Genomic DNA, 27,529 nt, shown 5'->3' on the forward strand with positions numbered 1-27,529 from the left:
GCGTGGTGTATCCAATGGGGCTGCCCATACCCTTCCCCTGGAGAGGACTCTTTATTCCAGTGTATTTCATGTGGTGGAAGGCTTTGCTTTGGTCATCCTTTGCAGCACCAGGCCTGCCACCAGGCGATTAGCTGTCAGCGTTCTCAGAGAAATAAGGGCCTTGTTCATGCTTTTAGAAATTTCCAAGGTAAGAGGTGATGACCCATTCTTATGACTGCTTAATGAAACTGATTTTATTTTGACTTCCTTTGAGCTTTTTATGCTTTGTGTGTTGTAGAGTGATGATGAGTTGGCTATAGATGTAATGGACAGACTAAGTGCTACTATCCTGGAGAGCTTCATACATCTCACTGGGGCTGACCAGGTAGGACAGGTTTTATAATAAGTTGGTTGTAAAATGAGGTAATGCTGCAAAACTGTCCCAAATAAATTGTATATATTTTAAATAATTGTGTCACTATGTTCATGATAACTTTATCAGCAATTTATCACCACAAACAAAGAGGAAAAGGCAAAAATCTTGGGGAATGTTTGAGGCTGACACCACCGTTGTACACTTTCTGACCAAGGGTGTTTTGTTATCACCACCATGTAAACACTGACACCTCTATCCTTATCTGGTTTTTCTCATCTTGCTCACAGATTGCATTTTTTTTTGAAGCAAAGGGCACCGCCTTTTTCTGTGGCAATACAGTTTCATAATGGTCAATGTGTCCTTTATCCATGACAAAAGCTGTGATAACTGTCAATGAATAGCAACTGAATTCCATACTTAACGTAATCTTTGAAGTATCAAGGAAACTTTTCTGATTTTAGGTTTAAGATACAAGTTGGAATCCAGTAGTAAGACTTTTAGAGTAAAAATATTTTGGAAGAATTAAATCTTCTAATGAAAGGGCCTTTTTCTAGATTTTGCTACTTCCTAATATCCGGTTCCATCCCTAACAGCATGTTTATATAACTCTTCATATTAAGACCTTCTGTAAAAAACCCCCATAAATTATGTGTTTTATCTGTTCGAGATATGGTTTTCACTGATATTTTATAAGATATTTAACAATGAAGAGATTGTTACTTAATATACATGGATATTAAGTATTGCCTTGTTCTCTTTTCTATGCACACAGACTACTTTACTGTATTGTCCCAGTTCAATAGATTTACAAACTCTGGCTGACTGGAATTCCTCCCCAATCAGCCACCAGTTTGATGTGGTCAGTCCCTCACATATATGGATATTTGCACATGTGACTCAAGGCCAAGATCCATGGATTATAAGCCTCTCGAGTTTCATGAAACAGGAAAATCTTCCAAAACACTGCCCAACAGCTGTAAGCTATGCTTGGACATTTGCTTATACTAGACTCCAACTGCTGTCTCCACAAGTGGATATCAAGTAAGTTGATTTCTAAAGTAAATACAGTATATTATATGGGATATTCTTTCAAGATTTGTCATCAATGTAATGTCATTATTGTTTCAGTGGGGTAACATGTGGGCTGTTGATATTTTCAGTGGGTTTAATTCAGCTTTATATAACAAAAAGTTAAAGCATATTTATCTGGATAAAAGGTTATCTTCCATTAAAAATTAGTTCATTCATGCCTTTGGCCATATTGTAGTTCAACAGATTTGAATATAAAAGCATACATTATTGATGTACATGTTTGTTCTGAAAAACTTGTTCAGAGTTAAACATGTTAACAATTTTGGAAGCAATGGCATATACATAATTGAAAAACAAATGCAGTAGAAAACCAAAGTGAAATGTGGTAAGCTTCATTTATTCTACTAAGCTCTTCTTTTTTTTTTCCCCCCAATAGCAGCCCTATCAATGCAAAGAAAGTGAATACTACTAGCAGCAGTGACTCCTATATTGGGCTCTGGAGAAACTACCTGATTCTTTGCTGCAGTGCAGCATCTTCTTCAAACTCCTCCACTTCCACAGGCTCTGTCAGATGTTCCCCACCTGAGACGCTGGCGTCTACTCCTGACAGTGGTTATAGCATTGATTCAAGAGTAGGTTCTTCTGATGCTGATGTAAATAAGTCTACAAGTTATTAGAAACAGAAACACCAGAGGCTATAATAACTATCATGACTAGAAACTGGTATAGTTTATCTGAACATATTTTTAGTATGCATTAGTTTTTAATTTGTATAGAATAGTGTTTTAGCTCGCTTTTCCCAGTCCGTGCTATACAGGCTTTTCTGCTTATGTCTTCAAGGCAAGTCTTAGTGTGTAATGAAAACAGTTACCCAATCTCAAAGTCTTATCTAGCAGTAACAAGGAAATGTTTTGTTCACTGTTAAAAGGGGTTTTTTTGCTGTCAGTAGACTTCTGCAATTCTGAGCAAATAGTCTCTCACTTCAGTAACTGAAACAGCAGTCTATTCAGGTGTGATGTACCTTTTTATATTTTCCCAACCACACACAGTTTTCTGTCTGCCTTGCTTCATATCACCTACAGATTATTTATTTTCCCCCTTTTTTGCTGCTTTTTGTTCATCTCTTTTTCGACTTCCTGTGAAAGGTACAGTAGACATGAAGATAATTCATGGACTGTGCAGCAGATTTTTCACAGAAGCAGCCTGTTCCACTTGTTTGTTATCAAGATCCTTTCCCTAAATCTGAAAAACTGTGGATTGAAGGCTGTGTTCTCTTTGAGAGCTAAAGGGAGCCTAAGGAGTTGGACACCAGAAATCTACTTTCTTTCCCCAAGGAGGGCAGATACACTAAACATGCAAAGCATCTGTGTATCATGTTGAGTCATTCATTGTCATCTGACAATGAAAATTCAGTAGCGCAAGAAATAGTTAATTCTACTTTACTATTTTAGAAGATCCTTTTCCATATCAAAGATAAATGTCATTTTTATGGTTTTGAGTCACTGATCCAGCATGAGAAGACTGAGAAGTTACAGCAGGTATTTTCTTGTCACCATCTGTTTGATAACAACTTAATTCTGTCTTATTCTGGTTTCCTTTTTAGATTATTGGCATTCCATCCCCTTCCTCCCTCTTTAAGCACATAGTTCCAATGATGCGCTCTGAGAGCATGGAAATTACAGAATCCCTTGTCCTGGGACTTGGCAGGACCAACCCAGGAGCTTTTAGGTAACTGTAGTGTTTCATCTGTTTTTATGCTAATTGATTAGAAAGTTGGGGAATCACAGCTCATAGAAAAAGGGTCACTTTTTTAAAAATTTATTTTAAGAATTTTTAAAAAGCTGTGACAACTGGTTATCATTGTCTTTTCTAGGATTTAGAGGCATGATACACATTGTTAGAGGTTGAAAGAATTTTATGTGGAGGTCATACCTGCATAAAGAAAAGGAAGTTAGTTGAAACAATAAACAGCTGTCTTTTATTGATATTAAAAACTGCCCTTGTATTAAAGAACATACTGTGTGAAATAATAACATTTGAAATGTTGATTATAATCAAGTCTGTAAGAGTTGATAAACTCTCCTTATTGTTACTGCCAATTGCTCTGTATGGAGGATGGACAGAGAGTGAGAACTTCTGAGGGGAGGAAGACCTGGAAGGCCATCAGATGTTCAGTGACAGCAGCCAACCTCTTACAGTGACAGTTCTGAAGTTGTACTATGCACAGCAACCAGCTCTGCTTCTGCAGAAGGAACCAGGGATTGCTTATACTGTTGGTTTTGAATGAGATGGTGTTTGTCTCCAGTCATTTGTGACCTGTATTATCACAGATAAGGAGCCAATATTGAAACTGTAATACCAAGTCTTCAGTTATCGTATTCTGATTTATATCCCTTGATAATCTTATAATTTTATGTAATATCTGACTTTATCCTCCTACCAGGAGTAAATCAACACTTAGTCTCACGACCCTGAAGATCTGCTTAACACTTTAAATTGTAATTGCCTGAAAGTCTAGAAAATGCTTTCAGAGTTAATTTCACCATAAATCCTAATTTTCTAAATTAAACAAACTCATTCAGCAAATTAAAAACAATCTGTTTCTCATCAGTCTTATCATTTCTGTATATAGAATGTGTTTTGTTTCTGCTGGCCATCTTCTTTCTTTGTCCAGTGTGTGTACTTTCATCAGATGCTGGCTGTAACCCACCCTTCATCCCTGCTGCTCTGCACTCATTTGTTTAGCTTTTGTTTTTTTAGGCACTGTTCCTCCCCACTTTCTGTGTTTACTCAGGAACTTTTTTCATCATAGATTATATGTGTACTCAATCCACTTAAACTTACTAGAAGTGATTTTTGTTTTGTGTAACTGATCACACGAACTGGTCTAGGTATCTCTTGATTTCCTTTATAAGTAAAACCAATATATTTTTACCTTAGTATTTTGGCTGGATAGGTTGTAATTACCGTCCTCCTTCTTTCCCTTCTGGAAATCTTAAGAGAGTCTTAGTTTGGCAGTAGTAATAAAGACTATGGAGCTTCAGAATAAATGAGGAATGGAAGCACAGTGTCAAACCTGTTTCAATTTTCAAAGAGACTGGTCTGATTTCTCTCAGTGTAGTGTTACAGAACTTAAAGGAACAATCTTTCTAAATGCATCATGACAGCTGGAAGAGCATTGTATGATAAGCTGCCAACATTTTTTTTTCCTCCTAATAACATCAGTTTGCACCATATGTCTTTGTTAAACCCTTATTATAAAAGTAAATAAAGATCATTTGTGATAGAAATAAGCCATAATACTTGGAGAATGCAAATTTAGGGGTAATTATTGAGGCATCCATTTAGTAATCCACTTTAAACTAGGAAGATGTCTTTCTAGGAAACTTATCCTTTAAAAGCTACAGGTAAAGAAGGAAAACCGAGGGTGTTCTAGCTTGTGTTGTAACACTACTTGCTGAGAAACACTTTTCAGTTGAGATGTCAACTAATGTTTATCCTTTTAATTATTTTAATTCAGGGAACTAATAGAAGAATTACATCCTATAATTAAGGAAGCACTTGAAAGAAGGCCAGAGGTAATTAGATAATTTCCATTACATTGAATAGAGTTTTAACTGTCTTCTCACAAAGAAGAAATGTTAGTTATGTTCTTAAGTTTTTGCGTGTAAAAACTGTCAATATACCAGATAAAAAGGTGAAATGTTGCTTTTTTAAGTGATTGTGTTTACATTAGAAGAGATTTGTGTTTGTTTTGATCTCTGTATTATTCCTAAATACTAAAAAATTTCCAATGGAGACCTTGTTTTACAGGAAAGTTTAGAAGTATCACAGAAATTGTAATCTCAGTAAAAACAAACTCAGAGATGATTACTCAGTATTTTTTGTGGTAACTGTAATATTCTTGTAAATAATAAGAACATAATTACAGATGATGAGAAGAAACAGAACATCTGTTTCAAAAGGTTACTGAACTGAAGTGTGTTTTGTCAGTCTTACATGCAAATCATAAGATCATAGAATAGTTTGGGTTTGAAGGGACCTTTAAATGTCATATACTCCATCCTCACTGAAATATGCAGGAACATCTTCAACTCCATGAGGTTGCTTAGAGCCCCATCCAACCTGACGTTTCCAGGGATGGGGCAACCACTGCTTCTCTGGACAACCTGCTCAGTATTTCACCACCCTCATTCCAAAAAATTTCTATATCAAGTCTAAATCTATCCTCTTGTAGTTTAAAACCATTGCCCCTTGTAATATCACATGCCCTGCTAAAAAGTTTGTCCCATCTTTCCTAAAAGCCCTTTTTAAACACTAAAAGGCCACAATGAGGTCTCCTCGTAGCCTTCTCGGCTGCAGGCTGAACAGCCCCACAAGAGTGGTGCTCCAGCCCTCTGATAATTTTTTACGACCGTCCTTTGGAGCCACTCCAATATGCGCATGTCTTTCCTGTGCTTGAGGACCCCAGAGCTGAACACAGTGCTCCAGGTGGGGTCTCGCGAGAGTGGAGCTGAAGGACAGAATCACCTCACTCAAAATAATGTAGAAAGACTGCCATTTGTAGTTCATTGTTTTCTATGTTGTGGTTTGTGAGAGGAGACTGACAAAAGCCATTATTTTGATAATATGTGTAATAGCAAACCTAGTGTATCTTAGAATTGCAACAGGGAAAAATTTTGTTCATTGTCTGGTTCATGAAGATTGCTGACAATTTTGGTAACTCATCTTAAAAGGTTGGCACTTCTGATAATTGATGCCAGTTGTAGTAAAGATATATAGCTTTTATATTCCACGCTGGTTTTATACTTAGTTTTTCCTCTGCTTCATTTCATTTCGTGTCTCCTCCTTTGAACAGAACATGAAACGACGCAGGCGTCGAGATATTTTACGAGTACAACTAGTACGAATATTTGAACTGTTGGCAGATGCTGGTGTCATTAGTCACAGGTAGGGGCAGCACTGATGAGAAGTTGTTTATGTTTGTGAATTGTCACTAGTATTCTTATGACCCAGTGTAACAAGCTTTCAAAATTCATCAGTGAGTTTATAAAATTTGGCATTTTGCTGGCTTTCTAATCCCTCCCTCTCCCATGCTCTTTGTCACTGTGTTCTGTGTTTTATTTAAAATGCTACTGTTCTTCAGGACATTACTTTGAACAGACAGTGTGTCATGTACCTTCTAGTTTGTGTGTGCTCAAACATTGCACCAGTTGTGCAAATCATAGCTATTCTGTGATCAGTCAGGTGAGTTCTCCCTCACCAGGAGGGCTGATATTAGTCAGCACATCCTATGCAGAGAAGGCTACTGCTCATTAGTATTGGACCTTTAACTGGGTTATTGAGGTTTTTTTCTTGGTTTAGTTGTGTAGGGACTCTGTGAAAAAAGAGATTCTGGCATATGTTTTACAAGTCTCTCGGAAACTTTGTGTGGGTGGAATGGTGTAAGAGCAAGTAGGCTAGGAGATGATTAGGCTAGCTCCTCCCATTCTGTTAAAGAGTGGTACTTTAACATACATTTGTCAACCTTAATGATATAATCAGTGTGAAATTCTCAATCTTTAGGCAAGCTGCTACACTATATTTCAGAATGTTGCCTCTGAAGCAATGCTAAAATGTCTTCTGGCACAGTCAAATTTAGGAGTCAAGACAATAAAATAACACTTTCCTATCCTATCTTTTAAGGTTCTCTCTGGTGTTTAATCAGGATATATAAAACATGCCCTAACCATGGTCTGCACCCTAAAACTTGATCAGCCTCTCTCTCTTAGGCCAGTCTGACTCTGTGGTGGAAGCTAACAGTTAAGGGATCATCTTGCCTTTGGGGTGCAAGAAAGGCTTTTTACATGTCTTTTGTGCAAATATATAAAGGCAGTGAAGGGAACTGAGGGGAAAGGAATCACCCTTCTAACAGTTGTTTTTCAGAGTAGGGCAGGTTTGAATCCTATATTATTATCCTATGTTATTCTCCTTATTCAGTTTAGTACAAACATCTCATCAAATGCGAAAACCATGAAGATGGGAAATGAATATATAAAATGAATAATTTGCTTTCATCTGCTAGCCATCAATAGCTTGTACAAAGCACTGAGCACCTTGACTGACTTCCAAAAATCCATATGAGACACAGATGTCTATAGTCAAACAGTAGTAATTATTTTTTTTTTAGTTTAAAAATTGTGTGGGTTTGGAGGAGCCAATGGGCTTTTTCTTTGAAGGTTTTTAGTATTAGTTTTAATGTCCCCTGTATAAAAATAGTTCTGTGGAAGGATAAGTGACTTCTCATAGGTTTGATTATTAGTTTGCTTTCACTGGAGTTTTTTTATTTTAACACTGAAATAGAAGCTGGATGAAGAAATTACTTTAAAATAAATATTTGCAGTGATGAGATTGTAAAAAAATATAGTTTTCAAAACTTGTACGTAATTGTCATGCTACTTGGTTTTTTTGCATTTAAGTGCAAGCGGTGGCCTTGATAATGAAACACATTCCCTCAACAACACTTTGCTTGAGTATGTTGATCTAACAAGACAACTCCTAGAAGCAGAAAATGAAAAGGATTCTGATACATTGAAAGATATCCGATGCCATTTTAGTGCCTTAGTGGCAAATATCATACAAAACGTCCCAGGTATGTAAAAATGGTATAGTATCTTCTGATGACTGTATTTAATAGGAAGTACATTAAAAACAAGAAAACCTACCAAACAGAAACTAAGCAAAAAGGCACTTTTTATCTGAAGTTTCAGAATACTTTCATTAAAATAATTTATGACACCAGTTTTTAATGTAACTTGAGCAGCATGATTTTTAAGAGATTTTTGGTACTATTTGAATTCTATAGCCTAATTAATTCTTGTACACTAGTGGCATTAAACAAGACAATAGTAAACCTACATCCAACTAGTATGAGTGTGCCCTTAGGTGGATTTTTCCTTTTATATTCGTTGTTTGGGTCTGTTTCTGTGTTATGTAATTTATTTTAAAGAGTGAAAGAGGACTGTGCCTAACTTTGGGCTTTTCTTGCAGTACACCAGAGAAGAAGTGTCTTTCCACAGCAGAGTCTGCGCCACAGTCTATTTATGTTGTTCAGTCATTGGGCAGGTCCTTTTAGTATCATGTTTACTCCCCTGGACAGATACAGTGATAGAAACATGCGAATAAACAGACACCAATACTGTGCATTAAAGGTATTTTAGCAGTTTCTGAATTTTGGAAATAGGTTGTTATGTTAATCTTTCTAATGCATATTTAACATTTCGGCTTTTTAGATGTGGTTTTCACATCCATGTTGCCGCTCATGACTTAGTGGGTTTTTTTCTCTTCTGCTTATGTGTGTATTTATGACAGTTCAGCTTTTTTGTATGCTGTGATCTACTGCACTTATTATAGGACTTTCTTAATTACTATGTTCGGTTTCTGTGACTTTAGTCCTTAGTTGCCTAAGGTGAAAGGCTTTCATGTAAATGTACATTAACGGTGAAACTGGCGTATTAACTCTTCAGTATGTCAGCATTTCAGTATTGACCCTCTCCTGTATTTGGCAGTTGAGAAAACCATGATTTCGTAATTTCTTGAATATAATGTTAAGTAGATTTTATTAGCTTTGGTCCTCCTCTCTTGACAGATTAGAATTTAGTTTTCTGATATTTTAATGAACTTAGAGCACCTCCTGTACCTGAGTTATTAAAATGTGGTGGTTTTCCCTTGCTTTCCAAAGGCTATGTCTGCTGTACTGTGTTGTGGCCCTGTTGCAGACAATGTCGGGCTCTCATCTGATGGCTATTTGTACAAATGGCTGGATAATATTTTGGATTCTCAAGACAAAAAGGTAACACAGACAATGTCAACATTGTTTTGCAGCTATCAGTGCCTTCAAATACTTAGGCTTTACTGAGCTTGCAGTCAGATTTGCCTAAATGCACTAGCCTGGCGTAAACTCAGAGCTGTTGTAGTAGTGCGTAGTTTTGCACTGCCCTTCATGTGTATTCACCCTTTTGAGGAAGGCAGTTCCTAATCACAGGCTAAGAACGAACAGACGCACAGAATGGAAGAGGAAGGGACACGGGGTGTATCATTCATAAACTAATCAGCTAGTGAAATCATAGTAATAAGCAGGTGTTTCAGAAGCTTAAAGGAGACGATGTTTTGAACCTCAGCTAAGACTGCAGAGTCCATTGGGGTCCTGCAAAGTTAGGAAGACCAAGATTTCATCTAAATAGTAAGGCAAGCTTTAGATTTAAAAGGTATGGCCTCTATTGCCCTATAATGCTCAGATGACATAAAAATACAGCTCCAGTGGGCTACTTGGATTCAAGAGCAGGTTCAAGTCTCCCTGCACATCTATTCCTTGTATCCCACTGGAATTCCTGCATGTGTTTAAGTGCTTTTCTGGACCTAATGCTTTCAGGTCAGTGTTCAGGGTAAGACATGAAAATAGTAAATAACTCAAGCTAGCATGGGAACTGATGGGGGAAAAAGGTCATCAGAGCTCTCTAGTTATTTGTGTCAATAATTTATGACTGTGTGCAAGTTGAACATTAAACAGTGTAATAGAATTATCTGTTCTTACTCTAAACTGTGATGTCATTGTTTTGGGATGGAAAAATTTCATGTTTCAAAAGGTTTTGATTTTATTAAATACATATTTCCCTACTTTTTGTAAGCCATTTTATAAGTTGGTCTCTTTTTATAAAATTTTTAAATACATATTGACTCTTTCCTGGAATGCAGGTTCACCAGCTAGGCTGTGAGGCAGTCATGCTGCTCTTGGAACTCAACCCTGACCAGAGTAACCTCATGTACTGGGCCGTAGACCGGTGTTACACAGGCTCCAAGCGTGTAGCATCTGGCTGTTTTAAAGCCATAGCCAGCGTGTTCCAAAACAGGTACTACAGCATTTTTCAAACCTTTAAAACTTTTATTTAAAAGCATGCTTTCATATAGAGCTATGTTTTTTCCTGAGCTAGAGAGAAAAGATCACTCTGTGTGTGTGTTACTAGAGAAACTTTTCAAAATGCTGTGCTATCCCATACCATATGCCTTGTAAATTAAACTTAAATAAATTCAAATTTTAGAAAGACAAATGTAATTTTACTTTTTTCACACTTGCAATTTATCCCTAGGGATTACCAGTGTGATACAGTGACCCTCCTGAATCTGATACTGTTTAAAGCAGCTGATTCTACTAGGGCTATCTATGAAGTTGCTATGCAACTATTACAGGTTTGTAAGCTAATTCTGATTATTTTTTTTCTTTTAAAATAAGAATTGCCCTGTACAACTAAAAAAAAAATCTTTTATTGTTTTCTTGTCTTTAGTAATGAAATACAATGTATTTTTTTTCCTTCTCTATTTCTGTACATAGTTAGACCAGACCCTTACCTGGCGCAGATAGACTTCAGTGGAAGTGTGTCTGTTCCAGGAACTAGGCACTTAAGACCTGCATTTTCATAATACCTGCTTTTTCATAAAACCAAAACCTAAATCAATACTCTATTCATTTGGCCCTGAAACAGTTATATAGCTCCATTTGTCCAAACCAACTTCAGAGAGAAGCATATTGCTTCTCAAGCCTTCACTCTCTCTGCTGATATAGCAGTCAGTTTTCTGATTTTGGCATTACAACCAAACAATTTTCATCTGTTTGTGTAGAGAGATGACAGTGAGAATCTTGTTAGTCATATAATATACTTTTGTGTATTCCTTTCCAAGGTCATTTAGGGGTAAGCTTAATCTTACAGGCAGCATTAGTGTTTAAAAATAAATAAATCTCTGCTGCTTGTGACTCAGACCATAAGTCTTGGAGGTTTTTTCAGAGGTTTTTGTTGTCAGCTAAATTCGACAGTGAAGACCCCACTGAAGTCACGTCCCTGTTGATATGTCAGCTCCGTCTTTCTTCTCAAGTAGACACCACTGCTTAAGATGAGCCCAAATTGATTTTAAAGTATCAGAGGGGTTTAGCCTCCTGCTGCATCTCTGCCACATGAAAGATTTTGTTGTTCCAATGCATGTCTCATAAATAAGCCAAAATTGGTATTCTCTGGAAACACAAGTGTTAAATAGTATTTCACATTTTGTCATAGATAAATTTATAATTAATATAGTATTTTGTGAAAGCAGATTTTTGAACTTTATTGCTGGAAACTCATTAAGTGGAGTGTATCTTAGCTAAGCTTCATGAAATTACCAGTGTTAGCAATTACTTTAGGTGTATCTGCATAGATAAGAAACATGAAATGAAAGTAGATAGATGAATTTAAGAAGTAATTTTTATATAAAGATTTCCATAGTAGCTCTATATTAAGCTTCAAATTCTGAACATCACTGTTGTAGATCTTGGAACCAAAGATGTTCCGTTATGCTCACAAACTGGAAGTTCAGCAGACGGATGGGGTTTTGGGTCAGCCTTCTCCTTTGCCACATTTGTATTCTATGTCATATTATCAACTGTCAGAAGAACTGGCAAGGACGTATCCGGAACTGACACTTGCTATCTTCTCAGGTACAATTTTAAAACAAAACGAAAAACTTCATCAAGTCAGAAGCACTGTACAAAGTGTGTAATTCTTATTTTTCAATAAAATTTATATGTAATTGACTAAAATCAGGACAACATCATCATAGTGAATGGGACAATAGACCTTACTGAGTTATTGTTTTCATTCATTTGTGTTTGAAGTAGATTCAAGGGGAAAAAAAATGAGTCAAAAATATTTTTACTAATTGCTTTCTAACAACCACGAAAAATCACATTAAAGAAATAATTTGCAGTTGTTTTTTTTAAGTAATTCTTTCATTGTTCTCTCTAGTGCGTTCTTGTTTACTCCTTAAATACATTATTTCATAGCATTTTTAAATGTTGCAGAATAATAACCTCTTGCATCAATTAAAAAACCCCCACTACCAGGACTAATGAAGGAAGAAAAAATTTTAAGTTCTTTTTTGCCAAAGTTGGTATGGTTTTTTTATGCTGTAGGTTTTCAGTTCCCTCCTCCAATGACAGGAATTTGCATAATAGCGTGGCCAGCAGGACCAGGGCAGTGATCCTTCCCCTGTACTCTGCGTTGGTGAGGCCACACCTTGGGTATTGTGGTCAGTTCTGGGCCCCTCAGTTCAGAAAGGATATTGAGGTGCTGGAGCGAGTCCAGAGAAGAGCAGCAAGGCTGGTGAAGGGACTGGAGCACAAGCCCTGTGGGGAGAGGCTGAGGGAGCTGGGGTTGTTTAGCCTGGAGAAGAGGAGGCTCAGAGGTGACCTCATCACTGTCTATAACTACCTGAAGGGAAGCTATAACCAGGTGGGGGCTGGTCTCTTCTCCCCGGCACTCAGCAATAGGACAAGGGGGCACGGGCTTAAGCTCTGCCAGGGGAAATTTAAGTTGGATATCAGAAAAAAATTCTTTGCAGAGAGAGTAATCAGGCATTGGAATGGGCTGCCCAGAGAGGTGGTGGATTCACCATCCCTGGAGATTTTTAAACGCAGATTGGACGTGGCGCTGAGTGCCATGATCCAGTAAATGGACTGGAGTTGGACCAAGGGTTGGACTCAATGATCTTGGAGGTCTTTTCCAACCCGATCGATTCTATGATTCTATGATTCTATATACATGCATACTAATGTGTTTCTTCAACATGCTGTTTGTCAGCAGTGTCTTCAGTTAGCTCATTATGAAATGGCACTAGTCATGTAAGCAAAAAAATCGCATCTGTATCACCATTACATTTTATATCAGTAGGGTATGCTGGGCTCATGGTTGTTGTTATTACCAAACCAATTCTAGTTACTGATTTGCAATTCATGTATGTACCTGATTTTTGATGGCAGAAGTAAGTCAGAGAATCCAGACAGCTCACCCAGCTGGGAGACAGGTGATGCTGCATTATCTGCTGCCATGGATGAACAATATTGAGCTGGTAGACTTGAAACCTTTGCCAACCATACGTCGGCAAGATGAAGATGAAGAAGATTCTTTGAAAGACAGAGAAATGATGGTGAACAGTAGACGATGGCTGCGAGGAGAAGGCTGGGGATCACCACAGGCTACAGCCATGGTTCTGAACAATCTGATGTACATGACTGCAAAGGTAAAATTATTTACTTAAGTGCTTCATCTTGTTCCAGTGGATTGTTTGTTTTAGGATGCAAGAAAATACTTTGCAGAGATGCTTTGTCACCAACCTTTCACGATTTATTGTTCATATTTGTTGAGTTGCTTATATATATCCAAACTACACTATTTAGTTTTGAGGTATTCTGAGAAATATGTAATATATGTGTTATAGTAATTGTTATGTATAGTAACAGTATATAACTGATGTTTTGCAATATGGACATTTAGCTGAGTAGTGAATATCGAGTTGCATGTATACCTGTGATCTCAAAGTGAAATTTTGGAACCAATCTTGTTACCAGAGGCTGACTGATTCTTCTTCCCGTCATAGCTACTTCCAACAGAAAAGTATTGGTCACATGCAATACTGTGGCCAATTTTTATCACACTGTGTTATATTTGAATCCTACTGATGAGAGATCGTGTTTTGAGCTATAAACTAAAAACTCTTGTCAGTCTGTGGTCTGTGGAGTTTTATTCAGGATTGTCAGCAACTGGGAGAATGGCCCTTTGCTAAATTTCACAGAATCACAGAATTGTTAGAGTTGGATGGGAGCTCTGGAGATCCTCTAATTGACCCTCCCTGCCAAGACAAGGTCACGTAAGAGCAAGTTACACAGAAATGTGTCCAGGTGGTTTGGAATGTCTTCAGAGAGGTAGATGCCACAACCTCCCTGGGCAGCCTCTTCAGTGCTCTGCCACCCTCAACATAAAGTTATTCATGGTATTCTGGTGGAACTTCTCGTGTTTTAGTTTATGGACATTGCTCCTTGTCCTATCGCTGCACACACTGAAAAGAGTCTGACACCACCCTCTTGTCACCCGCCTTTGAGATACTTATATGCCTTAGTGAGATCCCCTCTCAGTCTTCTCTTCTCTAGACTAAACATGTCCAGCTCCCACAGTCTGATGTATTGATATCAATAAAATAATATAGTATGTAGACATATCTTTAGATATATTTTTTTACATTTATATCTATAAAAGAAAATGGTTGTTTCCAGAATGTGTTCATAAATTTGAATGAAAATGAAAGCATCATTCTGGAACGTAAAAAAGGCAACAGTTTTGTACATGATTTATGTCCCCTTTTTCTAGAGCCTGTCCCACTTGGTCAGTGCAGATCACTTCTGAGTGCAGTGTTTTCTGATGGTGTTTTCAGGAGATATATTTATTTTGTTTTCTAGTATGGTGATGAAGTGGCTTGGTCAGAGATAGAAAATGTCTGGACTACTTTGGCAGACAGCTGGCCAAAGAATCTGAAAATAATTTTGCACTTCTTGATCAGTATCTGTGGAGTGAACAGTGAACCCAGCCTTTTGCCTTACGTGAGTATGTGATATGTCTCTCCTTGGTGCTTATTGATATTTTAAAAATTAGTTGTGTATCTAGCAGTAAAGATCACCAAACAAAAACGTGAGGTAAGATTTCTAGTGTCAAAATCAACTCTGTATTTTCTGACCAGTAAATACTATGAACAAATCAAATTCAGTTATTTTGTTTGAGTTACCTTGGACATCTGTGTCAAGATTTCAGTATCAATATTTCAGTATCAATTTTAGGTAAACTCAAAAACATCATAAAAACATCATAAAAACATCATAAAAATGGAAAATACTTATTCAATTGTCTACATGTCTTAGATTTTTTTTTCTTTTGTCATAAAAAGGAAACTTGAGAGGTTGATAGCTAAGTTTTGATTATTAAGAGTATACACTGAACAGCTCCTTTCCATTATAAAACACCAATTGACTGCAGCAGTGCGTATCTGTTCCTTAGGAAGAATTTAGTATCACAAGTAATATTTTCATTAGAAGATTATTATTGGTTTTGCTAATAATAAAAAACCCCAATCAGGATCTACAATTCTATTAAGTTCTTACTTAGGACAGCTGAAGTTCTTCATAGGTTGACAGTTGTTTTCATCAGGAAGTCTGGCTTAGTGTTTGGAGCCCAAAATCTTTGCTTCTATGGATTGAACAAGGTGACAAAAGAATCTCTGAGTCAAACATTCTGATCACTTGCTTACCATTGATTTTGAATTTTCACAGAAGGATGGAAATAAATCATTGAGCAGGAATAACTCAAGAAATGCTAGTAGAAGAAATACGATTTCTAGAGTAGTTACTGACTAGTAGCAGTCTGCTGCTGCTTAGCAGCGACCCGGTTTATTTTGCTGAAATAAGATGTAGTGAAGAATCTTTAATTGCTATAAGGTTGATAAAATACTGCTATACTTAGGTGTTTATTCTTATCAGACTATATAAAGGTCTTAAGTGTTTGAGGAATTAAATGTTTTTCCCATGCTATAATTTAGGATATTACTAAAATCGGATAGATAATACAGTAAAGCACCTGTTACGCCATGTAGGGTGTCATTCTCACATGACAAGTATTACACCAAAACCAGCCCGCGACCATCCCAAGCCCCCTGAACACCAATTTTATTTTTTGTCAAAATGTATGAGAGAGCACTTCAGGATAGCCTGAGGAAAAATAGGATAACCGCAAGAAAGGAAATAGTGTAGAACAGAACTGCAAAGTATTGAAAAGAAATTACATCAGAATACATTAATTCATGTGTTGTTCTCAGATGTTGCTAAAACCTTAGTAAGAAAATATTTTGCTTCTTAAATAATTTTCAGAAGACTTACTTTCAGACTTCATTTTCAGACTTTCTTACTCTTGTGATGTTTCCAGTGATTTTGCTGTTGACAGCTGGAAAAGGAATTTTGTTTGCTTTTAGAACTAGAGTAAGTTTCAGGTATCTTTACTTGCAGTGCAAGTAGATACTGATTTTAACAAGTTGTGATATTTAAGTCTCTTTTTATAGATACATATAATTTTCTTTAAACAGGTAAAGAAAGTTATTGTTTATTTGGGTAGAGATAAAACAATGCAGCTTCTAGAAGAGCTGGTGAGTGAACTTCAGCTTACAGATCCTGTCAGTTCAGGAGTCACCCATATGGATAATCCTCCATATTACCGCATTACATCCAGTTACAAAATCCCGTCTGTCACTTCAGGTAAGAATTTACTAACTTAACTAACTGAAACTGGTATTATTGTCAATTATAAACATGCTGCTATCAATCAATTACACTATCAGAGTTCATCTGTAAATAATCAATAGGAGTGCAATGTTCTGTTTCTAAAAATAAATTAAGGTGAAAATTTTGTTTACAAGATCTGAGTTCTTACTAAAGAGTGGCTGATAGGTTGACGTGGAACTGATTTGTCTTAATTTATGTGTCAAACTTTGTCTATATACACATCTTGCACTGTTAACCCTCACTGTATGACTTTTATATCTGTTCAGTCAAACAACTGGGAAAATGTATATATCTTTAAATCCATCTAAGGTGTTACATTTCAAGTTCTTTTACAGACACAAGCTGCACCCATGGGAATTGTTTCAAGGGGATTTAAATATACTTACTTAGGAGAATTTATTTAGAAATAATTGACAATTAACAATAGATCAGTCATCAAACCCCCTGAAAATACCAAAAGTGTCTACTTCATGCTTCAATCCAAGAACATACTGAGAAATAGAGGGAAAAGCTGTTTTGTTTAGGTGCAGAACCTTTCAAAGTGACATGAACAAAAGACATGAATGTGGGGAGGGTATCTATGCAAGGATTTAACTTTTGTGCTTCAAACTGTCAGTATTATGAAGCAGCCTGGACCTATCGCATGGAGATTGTTTGGATCACAAGGTGAATGCATTGGCACTTGTTCTTGAAAGTCTTTACAAAATATGGTAAAAATTCTGAGGCTCTTGCACAATGTAATTTGGAATAGCAAAGGCTGTGAAGGGGGTGCAAAAATTGTTTCCAATTGTGGTCAACAATTCATTGTGATGATTGTAAATTTCTTTTAAAAGAAAATTGATAAAAGCTTTACTGCAGGCTATTAAGTTTTTATCCTTAATCAGTTTGTGGTTTGAATTAACTGCATACCCAAAGTCCAACTACATTTTACAGATTACTATGAGGTGTAGCATACAGGAAAGAAACAGGTCTCTAGATTCTGCTTCAAAAACTGACCTTTCTACTTACTTTAAATTGAAGACTCTGAGAGTCCTGGAATGGATTTTTTTTTTCCAGTTAGTGAGATTATGGTAGCAGCTCACAATCTCTTACTGCACGTGGAAGTAAATGGTACAGCTCAGTTTGTATTTGTGCCAGTCACTGTAGAGTAACCTGATCAGGGCTTTTGGCAAGGACAAGTAAATAAAGGTCATTGTGTAGTGCATAAGACTGCTTTTCCTTTTTATCAACCCACTTCTTTCTTTGTCCATAATTCACAGGTACCACTTCCAGTAGCAATACAATGGTAGCTCCCACAGATGGCAACCCTGACAGTAAACACATAAAGGACAACATCGAAGAGAAGTAAGTGTCTCCTCAAAAAGCAGTTATTAGTTGAATTGCAGGAATTCCTGGGAGGTACAATACTTGCATCTCAGTGGCTCCAGGGATGTCTACATTGCAGGAATTACTTGTTGGTTTTAAAACAGAAATGCAATACTATTCGGGATTAACAGTAGCCACCTCAAATGTAGTTTAAACTCAAAAAGCTGTAGAGGAAACGGAATAAATTATGGGACCCAGTTCAGGTCAGGCATTGTATTGCTACAGCTATGTTGTTGTTGATGCTTAAATTAGCTACTATTACACTGGAGTGTGTGTTTACATAAGATTAATTATACTGTAAGGTGAGCATGGTGAGGCACTGGCACAGATTGCCCAGAGAAGTGGATGCCCCATCTCTGGAAGTTTTCAAAGTCAGGCAGGATAGGGCTCTGACCAGCCTGGTCTGGTTGTCCCTGCCCACAGCAGGGGGTTTGGATCTAGATGATCTTCCAACCCAAGCCATTCTATGAATCTGTGATAATGTCGCAAATTTGCAAATTGGTTTATGCCTCACTAGAAATGAGCAGTGCCCATATGTTTAAAGTTAGTTTATTTCCCTAACTGGGGGATTTGTATCCTTGGTGTCTGTGTCAAGATGCCTTCCAGCTAACTCTAAAACAGATTTCTCCCTCCCTTATTCTTGAACTATTTAAGAAAAATCTTCTGGAGAAATTTGCCAGACTGGTACTGGTGTGAAGGTGGTGGAAAGCAAACACCTGATGTAGACTTAGACAGGGTGAGGACTTGGAGCTCAACAGTAACTGTAGGCATGCTCTCATTTTGTATTAAATGTGAATAGTTAACCTTAAAGCAAAAAGGAAGAGCAGACTCTGTAATGGGAATGAACAAAGTATGTGCACACGTGCCATTACTGTAGAGTAGCTACTATGCAGTAAATTCACAATTATTTTGTGACTGCTTGTTTGGGAGCTTTTAATAATTACATTTCTAATATAATTTCCCAATTGGACAATTTTTTCCTTGTCCGAGGTAATTTTGTCAGTATAATAAGAATAGTGAATATATTGATAGAGTCTTCCCCAATACTTAAATTAAATTGCAGTGAGCTGTGTAAAAGTAAATCACAGAAGACTCAGAGGTGTCATTCAGAATTCAGCCTAGCAAGGCACAGAGAAGAATTTGGCCGCTGGGGGGGCTGGAGCTGAAGAAACTTGTAACAAAGGCAGTTTTGAAAGGCTCTGCAAGTTTGGCATATACTGTGAGGTTGTCTGAAACCTCCCCATGATACATTCTTCTTGATAAGATATACTTTGTACATCTTGAACTGACCAAGAGGAGAGAATTGTAGAAACTTATGTAGAAACAGCTCAGAAGTTGTGCTTTTAGCACTCTCATTTCTTTATAATTTATCAGATTAGTGAGGTACTATCTTGGACACTGTGTGTGCACATATGGATATGTCTGCCAGATCACGTACATATTTCATTGTTTTGGTCAAGGGTGAGAAGAATTTATGTGTAAGGGTAACAAATATTTTAATGTACTTAAATGTTAATAAAAATGATCGAACAGAAATACAATTTACAGTGGATACTCTCCCTGAATCCCCTTATCTAATGTTGCTAGAGGAGGTGTGTCTTACACAGGTGAGATGATTTGCTGACTGTCCTTGTAAGATGAATTATTTCTTGCATAACATTTTTTCTGAAATACAGTTTTACTGCATACCCTGACTGATGTTTGTCACAGAATGTCACTTACTAGAGCTGCTTTATTTGTACCCACAGTTATGTGCATCTGGACATCTACAGCGGGTTGAACAGTAACTTAAACCGCCAGCATCACAGACTGGAATCTCGCTACAGCAGCAGCTCTGGAGGATCATATGAGGAAGAAAAAAGTAATATTTTTTATTTTAAAATACTTCTATGAATAGAAAACAAATTTTTTTTCAAGTTAATACTTACGCTGAAGGTTGTGCAACATTAGGAAATGGTCATTATTAGTGTGTTTTGCATAAGCCTGTTAACAAAGAGGAGTTTTTTACATTCCTCCATTTTCCTAGTGCTGTTGCAGTCTAGCATACATTTGATTCCAGCAAAGTGTACAAGGAAGATAATATGCTTTCCTCCTTCTCTTGTCCTCTGGAATGAGTTGTGAACATCTTCCCAAATGAAATTATTTTACTTCATTTCGTTTGATAGTTAGGCAGGTGAAACCAGGAGAGATTAGCCAGGAGGAGGATGAGATTACAAAAAAGGTGATGGAAAAGAAGTTTAAAAAAAAGAATTTAGAAGCAATTATTCTTTTAAATAATAGTATTCCTTGACCTATTTGAAAAAAAAGGGTACAAAACTTTATTAGAAGCCACAGCAAATGAGAACATAGCAGGGAAAAGGGGTCTCATTATGTACATCTGATTTTCAAGCTTGTTTTGAAAATGTGTTTTGGGTTATTTTTTGTGATCTCTGTTTTGTTTTTTCAGAGATGTAGAGGTAAGGAAGGAGGTAAAATTTTCTCCTGAAACTCCACTGAACTTTTGGAGATATTTCTTTAACAGGCTTATTATTATTATTAACTGCAGCTACTTTTGTACCACTGCCCAAGATACAAAATCATCATGACAATGGTAGGGAAAGCTAAACAGGTCAAAGAGGCAAAAATGAGGACAGTGATCAAGCAGTGGGTTCTGTATACTTTGTCAGAGTAGTTGTTTGACTGAAACTCTGGTTTTGGCTACCAGATTGTTAGTAATTAAAATGTCTTTGTACTTTAACCCTGAATGAGTTTATCAGATCTATTTCAGTGTGATCCAGATCATTATAGTGTTCCCACAGACTGTCTTCTTAGGTTTCATTCAGTTTTTATTGACAGTTGATTTTTCTACCAGTTAAGTTGTTTGGGTGTGTTACAGTACATGGTACAGCACTGCCTTTTCCTTACTTTTCTTGTGCTACTGAACAACAGGATGCAAATTTCTGTTTTGAGCTACTGTTTCCAGCTGATTTCCCTCCTTCTGTCCTAGATGTCAGTTTTTCAATAATTTAAAAATATTTCTTCAGAAGACTATATGATACAGAAATGTATATTTTATATATGTTTCTGGTTTAATTTTTGTTGTGTTAGGTGATTCAATGCCTCTGTATTCAAACTGGCGATTGAAGGTGATGGAGCACAACCAAGGAGAGCCTCTACCTTTCCCACCTTCTGGAGGTTGCTGGTCACCACTGGTGGATTATTTGCCTGAAACTTCTCCTCCGGGCATGTCACTTCACAGGTAACTGTTTTGGCAATACTGATGGCAATTTATTATGTTTTAATTTGTGTTATACAAATACAGTAAGTGAAGAGAGCAGATTAAAAGACAGTAGATGGTACATTTGCTTTTTGTGGGTTTACTCACAGGTTTAACAGTTTAAGATTACTCAACTTTTTAATTTGAATGGCTAAAGTTTTTCCGTCTTAATTATGAGTGTTAATATTTTCCCTTATAACACAACTTCATGAGTATTTATAGAGTTAAGAAAGAACACAGGCTAGAAGCATATGAAGCTCTTTGCAGCTGTTCATAAAGTTCATGTTACATTCACCTAACAAATTATGTTTTTTGTTTTAGATGCAATGTAGCAGTGATTCTTTTGACTGACCTGATAGTTGACCACAGTGTAAAGGTGGAATGGGGAGGATACTTGCATCTTTTGCTTCATGCAATTTTTATAGGTAACTAACTTCTTACAGAAATATGCACAGTAACTTAGGAATTCATAGCTCTTCTTTTTGATATTTAAATGAATGTCTGCCATTGTATTGAAACCCCATTGATTTGATAATATTTACAGTATTTTTAAAAATTCAATTAAATATCTTTCAGTGTGATTAGTATGAATGTAATTAAGATTTTTTTGGAATTGTTTGAAGGCACTTTCTGTTGAATTCACTTTTACTTCTTTCTTCTTGTAGATGCAGTAAAAATCAATTTTTTTCTTTCTGTTTCCATGTGTAGTAATTTTCATACAGAGCACAGATTAAATTCTTACTTAAAATTACTTTGTATTTTAACCCTGCATAGGATTCTCATATATTTTTCAGTCTGATCAGCTTACGGTTTGTTAAATTGAACGCCCTTGTTTCTATATTGAAGCACTGAAAAAACATTGTTTAGTGAATTATATATCCGTTATTTGTAAAGTATAACAGTCCAGTTTGAATACTGCAATTTTTAAAATAATGTAATTCACTGTGTCTTTTCAATATATATGATCAAGCCTTGCCATTTTCCTTTTGTGTTAGGTTTTGACCACTGTCACCCTGAAGTCTATGAGCATTGTAAACGACTACTTTTGCATCTACTGATAGTGATGGGATCTGGCAGTAATGTCCAGTCTGTTGCTTCTGTCCTGCTCCGAAACAGAGAGTTCAATGAGTCCAGGGTGCTTACTGTCAAGCAAACTACCCATTTAGATTATACTTTTACAGGTATGCTTTTGATTTATGTCTTGCTTGTTCAAATGACATGGGAAGTTATCTCTTCTTCCAGGCATTATTAAAATTTCTGTTATTTGTAATATTTTCCTGAGTCCTTGCCATGAATATGTATTTCTTTGGATTTTAATGAAGTCAAAGTGATTACAGTTCACGTTAACACTTTGTGCCCAGTCATCAAAGTAGGGAGCACAGCTGAAGGGTTAAATAGTTGTGGAAACCAAAGAGGGAGCTCTGTGTTTTGAATCTGTAATACAGTGGGTTTTATAATGCCCTTGAAAATAGAAACCAAGAAAATATATTTCTTACTTGGTTATAGTAACTTTTACTGTTTTATTTTTGTTAGCTGTAATTGCATTGTTTATTGGCTATTAGAATACTTTTTTGAGATACTACCTTTAATATTTGCCTTAACATTACAATATTGTAATTATACAGGACACTGTATATCTTCTATGTATCTCTTTAGAAGGTAATATTTTGATGGGGAGACCATATTTTAGTTTCTAAAGGAACTAAAATAGTTCATTTTTTTAAAATGTAGTATTTTATATTATTTCAGTAGGTGGCAGCATATTGCCATACAAGTGTTCATTCCTTTGTTCACATCAGAAGTGGTTTTATTACTAACCAAAAATATTTATCTGATTTCTGAATTTGGTTTTTTAGCAATGAGTAATTAAAAGGTGTGCATAGTAGAAGAACTTTCTTATGTGAATCTATCTGGCCAAAATTTATTGGTGCATGTATACAGTGATGTATACAAACCATTCCCTTCCTAATCTTCATGGGCTTGGGTAAAACTGTCTAAACATGACACAGTATTCTGCTATTATTAAAACAAAAACATTGGGCAGAAACTAGAATAAGGTAAGCATCAAACATTTCCAGCTGGAGATTAAGGTAAGGTGTAACAGTTATGCATGCCTAGCACAAGACAAGCTGAGTTTAAATTTTATTTGAGCTAGCTAATACCACAGTCCAAACTCTGTGGTTCTGTAGAGTGAAATTTGTGGTGCATGTCAGGGAGTCTTAAGCTTATGTACAGTTGTTAACAACTAAAAGCTCTGCTAGTGTTCCTTGCTGGTTGACTTTCTCTCAGCACTTCACAATGGATAGAGGTGTAATGTGAGGAGTCGCTGCAGTTGTATTTTATTGCCACATGATTCTTGACAGGGAAGAGAAAAATCTTAAGTTTCTCTTAAGCTACCTTTAGAGAAACTTTGTGCAGTCAGATGGGCTGTACTTGGAGTCCATTGACTAGCTCATATTTAGTGTGCACTGATTTGAAGTGCTGTCAGTTACACCAAGACTGGGTTTTAACAAAAAAAATTGTCTGCTCATTATTAGGAATTAGGTTTGTATGGTTTGTTTAAACTTACTGAGATGCCCCAAAGCTGATGAACTGTCATATTACTAAAACAAAATTAAACATAATGCAGTGATTTTAAAAGGGATCTAGCAGTTCCCATGTAAAGACTTCACATATGTCAGAGTTGTTGATTTCATTGAAAGTATTGCACCATTAATTTATTCTCTTTAAATTAGTCTCATTACATTTGCTAAGTTCTGGGTTTTTTAATATTAACTGTCAGCTTAAAAGATGGTAATCATCTTGTTTTTATTTCAGCAGGTGTTCATGATTTTATACCTGATTACCAGCCCTCCCCAATGACAGACTCAGGGCTTAGTTCAAGTTCTACCTCTTCTAGCATCAGTTTAGGAAATACAAGTGCTGCCGTTTCTCAACTGCACACCACAATCCTCAATGAGGTTGACATTTCAGTAGAGCAGGATGAAAAAGTTAAAACTCTTATAGAATTTATTACCTCAAGGTAAGATTTCACTTTTCATCTTTTTCAATACGTGTATTTTCTGGAAAAATGGCAAAACCCATAGTATTTAGCATCATTTTCTAGTTCTGTCTCTGTTTTGTTACCAGTAAGTGGTTTTGTGTGATACAGCCTATGAACAGCTCTGACTTTCCATCACTTTCAGCGAATTTTGACCACCTTTCATGTCCTGAGTGTTTAAGTGTTTTGCAATGTTCTGTTCAGGTCTGTTATCTTTGCTTGCCACACAGTGTATAGCATTCACTTTTCCATCTAAAGGACTAGGGCAGGAATACACTGAGATAATGGACAGTTGGCGTTTTGCCAGCTCAACCCAGGACAGAGTACAGGACTACAATATAACACGCACTTACACAAGTTACATATATATAACAAGGAATAATTCCCCACTCCCCAATTAATACAAAGACGATTACTCTAAATTCATAAGCACTCCAAAAGACACACAGCAAGAAAGAGAAAGTATAACAACAAAATATTTCTACTTCCCTGAATGCAAACGAAATGCAAGCACAGGCAACAGGAGCAGGGCCTAGCATAGGAGAGGAGCTGCTAGATGTCCTCCTCTTAGTGCAGCCATGATGGAACTGACTAAGCCACTCCCACACACTGGATTTTACCCCCTTTGAGATGATGTAGTATGGTATGGAATACAATATTATTGGCTGGAAGAAGTCAGCTGTTAGCTAGCTCAGCCCAGCTCACGTCATCTGACAATTTCAGGCCTAATTTGAACTTTAAAGCCTAACTTCTTGGCCTACTTGGCTAAACCCATAACAGGGAGCTACAAGATTTATGTGGAGTTTATGGATTACCCAGTAGTACAGAGCTGATTATTCAAAAATCAGGAATTTGTTGTAAAGAAAATCTCTAAAACCACCAACACTTCTGCAGTTTGTGTGATAGTTTGTATGAAGCTTTCAAGATGGTTGTTAGCTAATAGAAAACATCTCTTCCTAAATTTACCTTCTATTTCAGTTGGATCTGATACATTTCTTTTCACCTTGTCTTAACTTCTTATATATTTGTACAATATTGGGCAGTTGTTAAACTTCTTTCCAATTCATTGTTTCTTTTATGTGGCAGGTAGGACATTCTTTTGCAGTTACTCTTAAGGTTCAAATATAATTTAAATACTGTTGATGACAAAGGTTATGTTTTATACTCTGTTTACTCTCTGTTTTCAGGAGAAGAGGCCCGCTGTGGAATCATGAAGATGTTTCAGCCAAGAATCCTAATATAAAGAGTGCTGAACAGTTAACTGTGTTCTTAAAGCATGTGGTTTCTTTATTTAAACAGTCTATCTCAGGTGTGTTGGAGAACAAGTCAATGCGTGATAAAATGTTCAAGTGTGCAAACTAAATAAATATTTTTAATGCACCTGATTGTACAGGTTATCTATAAAATCACTCTAGGTAATTGCTTACACCTTCTAAATAATGGATTTTTCTTGTATTGCACACTCCAGTTCATGTTTCTGTTATGACAGATTTAAATATAATCTTTAGGAATGACAAAATATTAATTTGTTGTGAATATTTAATATTCAGGGTATAAATGTTTATTCTCTGCAAGTCTCTCCAGCATTAAGTGTACAAGTTTATATTCCTGTAAAGATTTTGAGACTAATACTCATAAAATATATTTTGAGAGAAATGTAGAGGATGTGAGGGTATTTTAACGTTAGGAATGACTTTGGCAATTTATTCCTCAGTAAATTGGAGTGGATTTGTTTTTTTATAAAGCAGTGTTGCTTGAGCATTTATTTGCTTTTATAGGAGGATATCAATTAGAACACCGTCTCAGTGAAGTTGCTTTGCAAACTGCGCTTTCGTGCTCCTCTCGACATTATGCTGGGAGGTCCTTCCAGATTTTCAGGGCTCTAAAGCAGCCTCTCACTCCATCTATGCTGTCTGATGTTCTCTCCAGACTAGTAGAAACTGTTGGTGATGCAGGAGAAGAAGCTCAGGTATTTGAAATTTTCACCCCACTTTATCAGAAACCTAAGTCTGCCTAAATGATGTACTTGCATTATTAGTTTAATGACAGCAAAATCTAAAAGCATTGTTTTATTTAGTTGCTCTTTTTTCTTTAAAATATATCAAATATCAAACCAGTTTTAAGCATGACACTGTCTGAATTTTCACCTAGTTAACTGATGAAAAAATAAGTTGTGCACATACTCTCTTACAGAAAGAGCACCTTTCAGAGAATTTGTTAAATCTCTTTCCTGCAAACACCTTCTCTTTCATTGCTGGAGAATACTGAGATCAGTCATATAGAAAATAATTTAGGTTTTCTTTTATTAAGAACTTAACCTGATAAAGTGTTAGCAATCATTCAGCTTAGTGTTACTGTACGTCTAAAGAGTGGATCTAATCTTCTAGTACTGCATAATGAGTGTCTAAACAACTCCATCCTTCAGGGCATCCTTGAAAATAATGCAAACCAGAATGAATTTGTTGAATACTTGGAAGTTAATTGAAGTTTTTCCTTGTCTTGAAGCTGTACTGCTAATTTGAGTCTCACCAGGATTGTGTTCTAATTGAAGCATAAAATAATTTAGTTACTGATACTGGGTTTTAGTTTTTATATTACTACTCAGATTTTGTGTGATATTTCTTGTGCATATTCCATAATTTATAATGGCCTGTGGCTTTCCCCAGGGTTTTGTCATAGAGCTGCTTTTGACTTTAGAGTCTGCTATTGATACCTTGGCTGAAACCATGAAGCATTATGATCTGCTTTCTGCCCTTTCTCAGTAAGTTCTTTTATTAGTCAAGCTACAATACGCAAATTTATGCATTTGAATTATTGAAAATCTGTATTAAAAACGTAATTAAATGTTTTCTTGTTTTCTTTGCAGACTAGTTGTATCCATATATAGCAAAATTGCTTGCTCTTACATGTTTTTATCATTCTGCCCCAAGCAAAACTTGCAGATTTCCTGAAAAGGATCCTGTGCTACCTTTCCAATCTACCCTCTTGGGTCCAATTTAATTTTATAGAATAGGTGTTCAAGGTGTTCCTTACAGCTCAGTTCTTAAATTCAGTCAATTCATCTTAAACTTCTCAGAAAGGGACTGCAAATGCTAGTCTGTCTTAGACCTTGGGTTTGTTGTCCATATATGAGAAGTGTAATTGAACAGTCTGAGTCATTTGTGTGTCTCATCACAGTTTCGATGGTTAGCTCAATGTCTCTTTAGCAAACTGAAAATAAAATCCCTAAATGTACAGACATCTCTTTGACTTCCTCACAAAGTTTTTGAAAATGTGGAGATTTCTAGGAGTATATTCAGTTTCTCAGTATCAACTGGA

The 27,529-nt window shown here is 36.3% G+C and overlaps 1 protein-coding gene across 12 annotated transcripts in view; it reads left to right on the forward strand.

The window, feature by feature from the left end:
* Nucleotides 1–27,529, forward strand: part of FRYL (FRY like transcription coactivator) — a 172,598-nt gene that overhangs the window by 105,478 nt on the left and 39,591 nt on the right. For 8 of the 12 annotated variants that reach the window (XM_071556514.1, XM_071556512.1, XM_071556518.1 and 5 more), the window contains 25 exons: nucleotides 2–187; nucleotides 278–364; nucleotides 1,128–1,396; nucleotides 1,824–2,019; nucleotides 2,991–3,115; nucleotides 4,908–4,965; nucleotides 6,246–6,337; nucleotides 7,846–8,018; nucleotides 8,417–8,577; nucleotides 9,108–9,218; nucleotides 10,121–10,275; nucleotides 10,513–10,612; nucleotides 11,723–11,891; nucleotides 13,212–13,471; nucleotides 14,685–14,825; nucleotides 16,355–16,523; nucleotides 17,810–17,894; nucleotides 19,664–19,776; nucleotides 21,003–21,153; nucleotides 21,493–21,596; nucleotides 22,167–22,352; nucleotides 23,989–24,193; nucleotides 25,399–25,520; nucleotides 25,990–26,180; nucleotides 26,878–26,972. In XM_071556514.1, coding sequence (XP_071412615.1) covers nucleotides 2–187; nucleotides 278–364; nucleotides 1,128–1,396; nucleotides 1,824–2,019; nucleotides 2,991–3,115; nucleotides 4,908–4,965; nucleotides 6,246–6,337; nucleotides 7,846–8,018; nucleotides 8,417–8,577; nucleotides 9,108–9,218; nucleotides 10,121–10,275; nucleotides 10,513–10,612; nucleotides 11,723–11,891; nucleotides 13,212–13,471; nucleotides 14,685–14,825; nucleotides 16,355–16,523; nucleotides 17,810–17,894; nucleotides 19,664–19,776; nucleotides 21,003–21,153; nucleotides 21,493–21,596; nucleotides 22,167–22,352; nucleotides 23,989–24,193; nucleotides 25,399–25,520; nucleotides 25,990–26,180; nucleotides 26,878–26,972 — 3,704 coding nt within the window. The remainder of the gene's footprint in view (nucleotide 1; nucleotides 188–277; nucleotides 365–1,127; nucleotides 1,397–1,823; nucleotides 2,020–2,990; nucleotides 3,116–4,907; nucleotides 4,966–6,245; nucleotides 6,338–7,845; nucleotides 8,019–8,416; nucleotides 8,578–9,107; nucleotides 9,219–10,120; nucleotides 10,276–10,512; nucleotides 10,613–11,722; nucleotides 11,892–13,211; nucleotides 13,472–14,684; nucleotides 14,826–16,354; nucleotides 16,524–17,809; nucleotides 17,895–19,663; nucleotides 19,777–21,002; nucleotides 21,154–21,492; nucleotides 21,597–22,166; nucleotides 22,353–23,988; nucleotides 24,194–25,398; nucleotides 25,521–25,989; nucleotides 26,181–26,877; nucleotides 26,973–27,529) is intronic. The other 4 variants (XM_071556516.1, XM_071556523.1, XM_071556522.1 and 1 more) reach the window with 2 other exon arrangements.

The sequence above is a fragment of the Pithys albifrons genome, chromosome 5 (assembly GCF_047495875.1).
Source record: "Pithys albifrons albifrons isolate INPA30051 chromosome 5, PitAlb_v1, whole genome shotgun sequence".
Classification (NCBI taxonomy): Eukaryota; Metazoa; Chordata; class Aves; order Passeriformes; family Thamnophilidae; genus Pithys; species Pithys albifrons.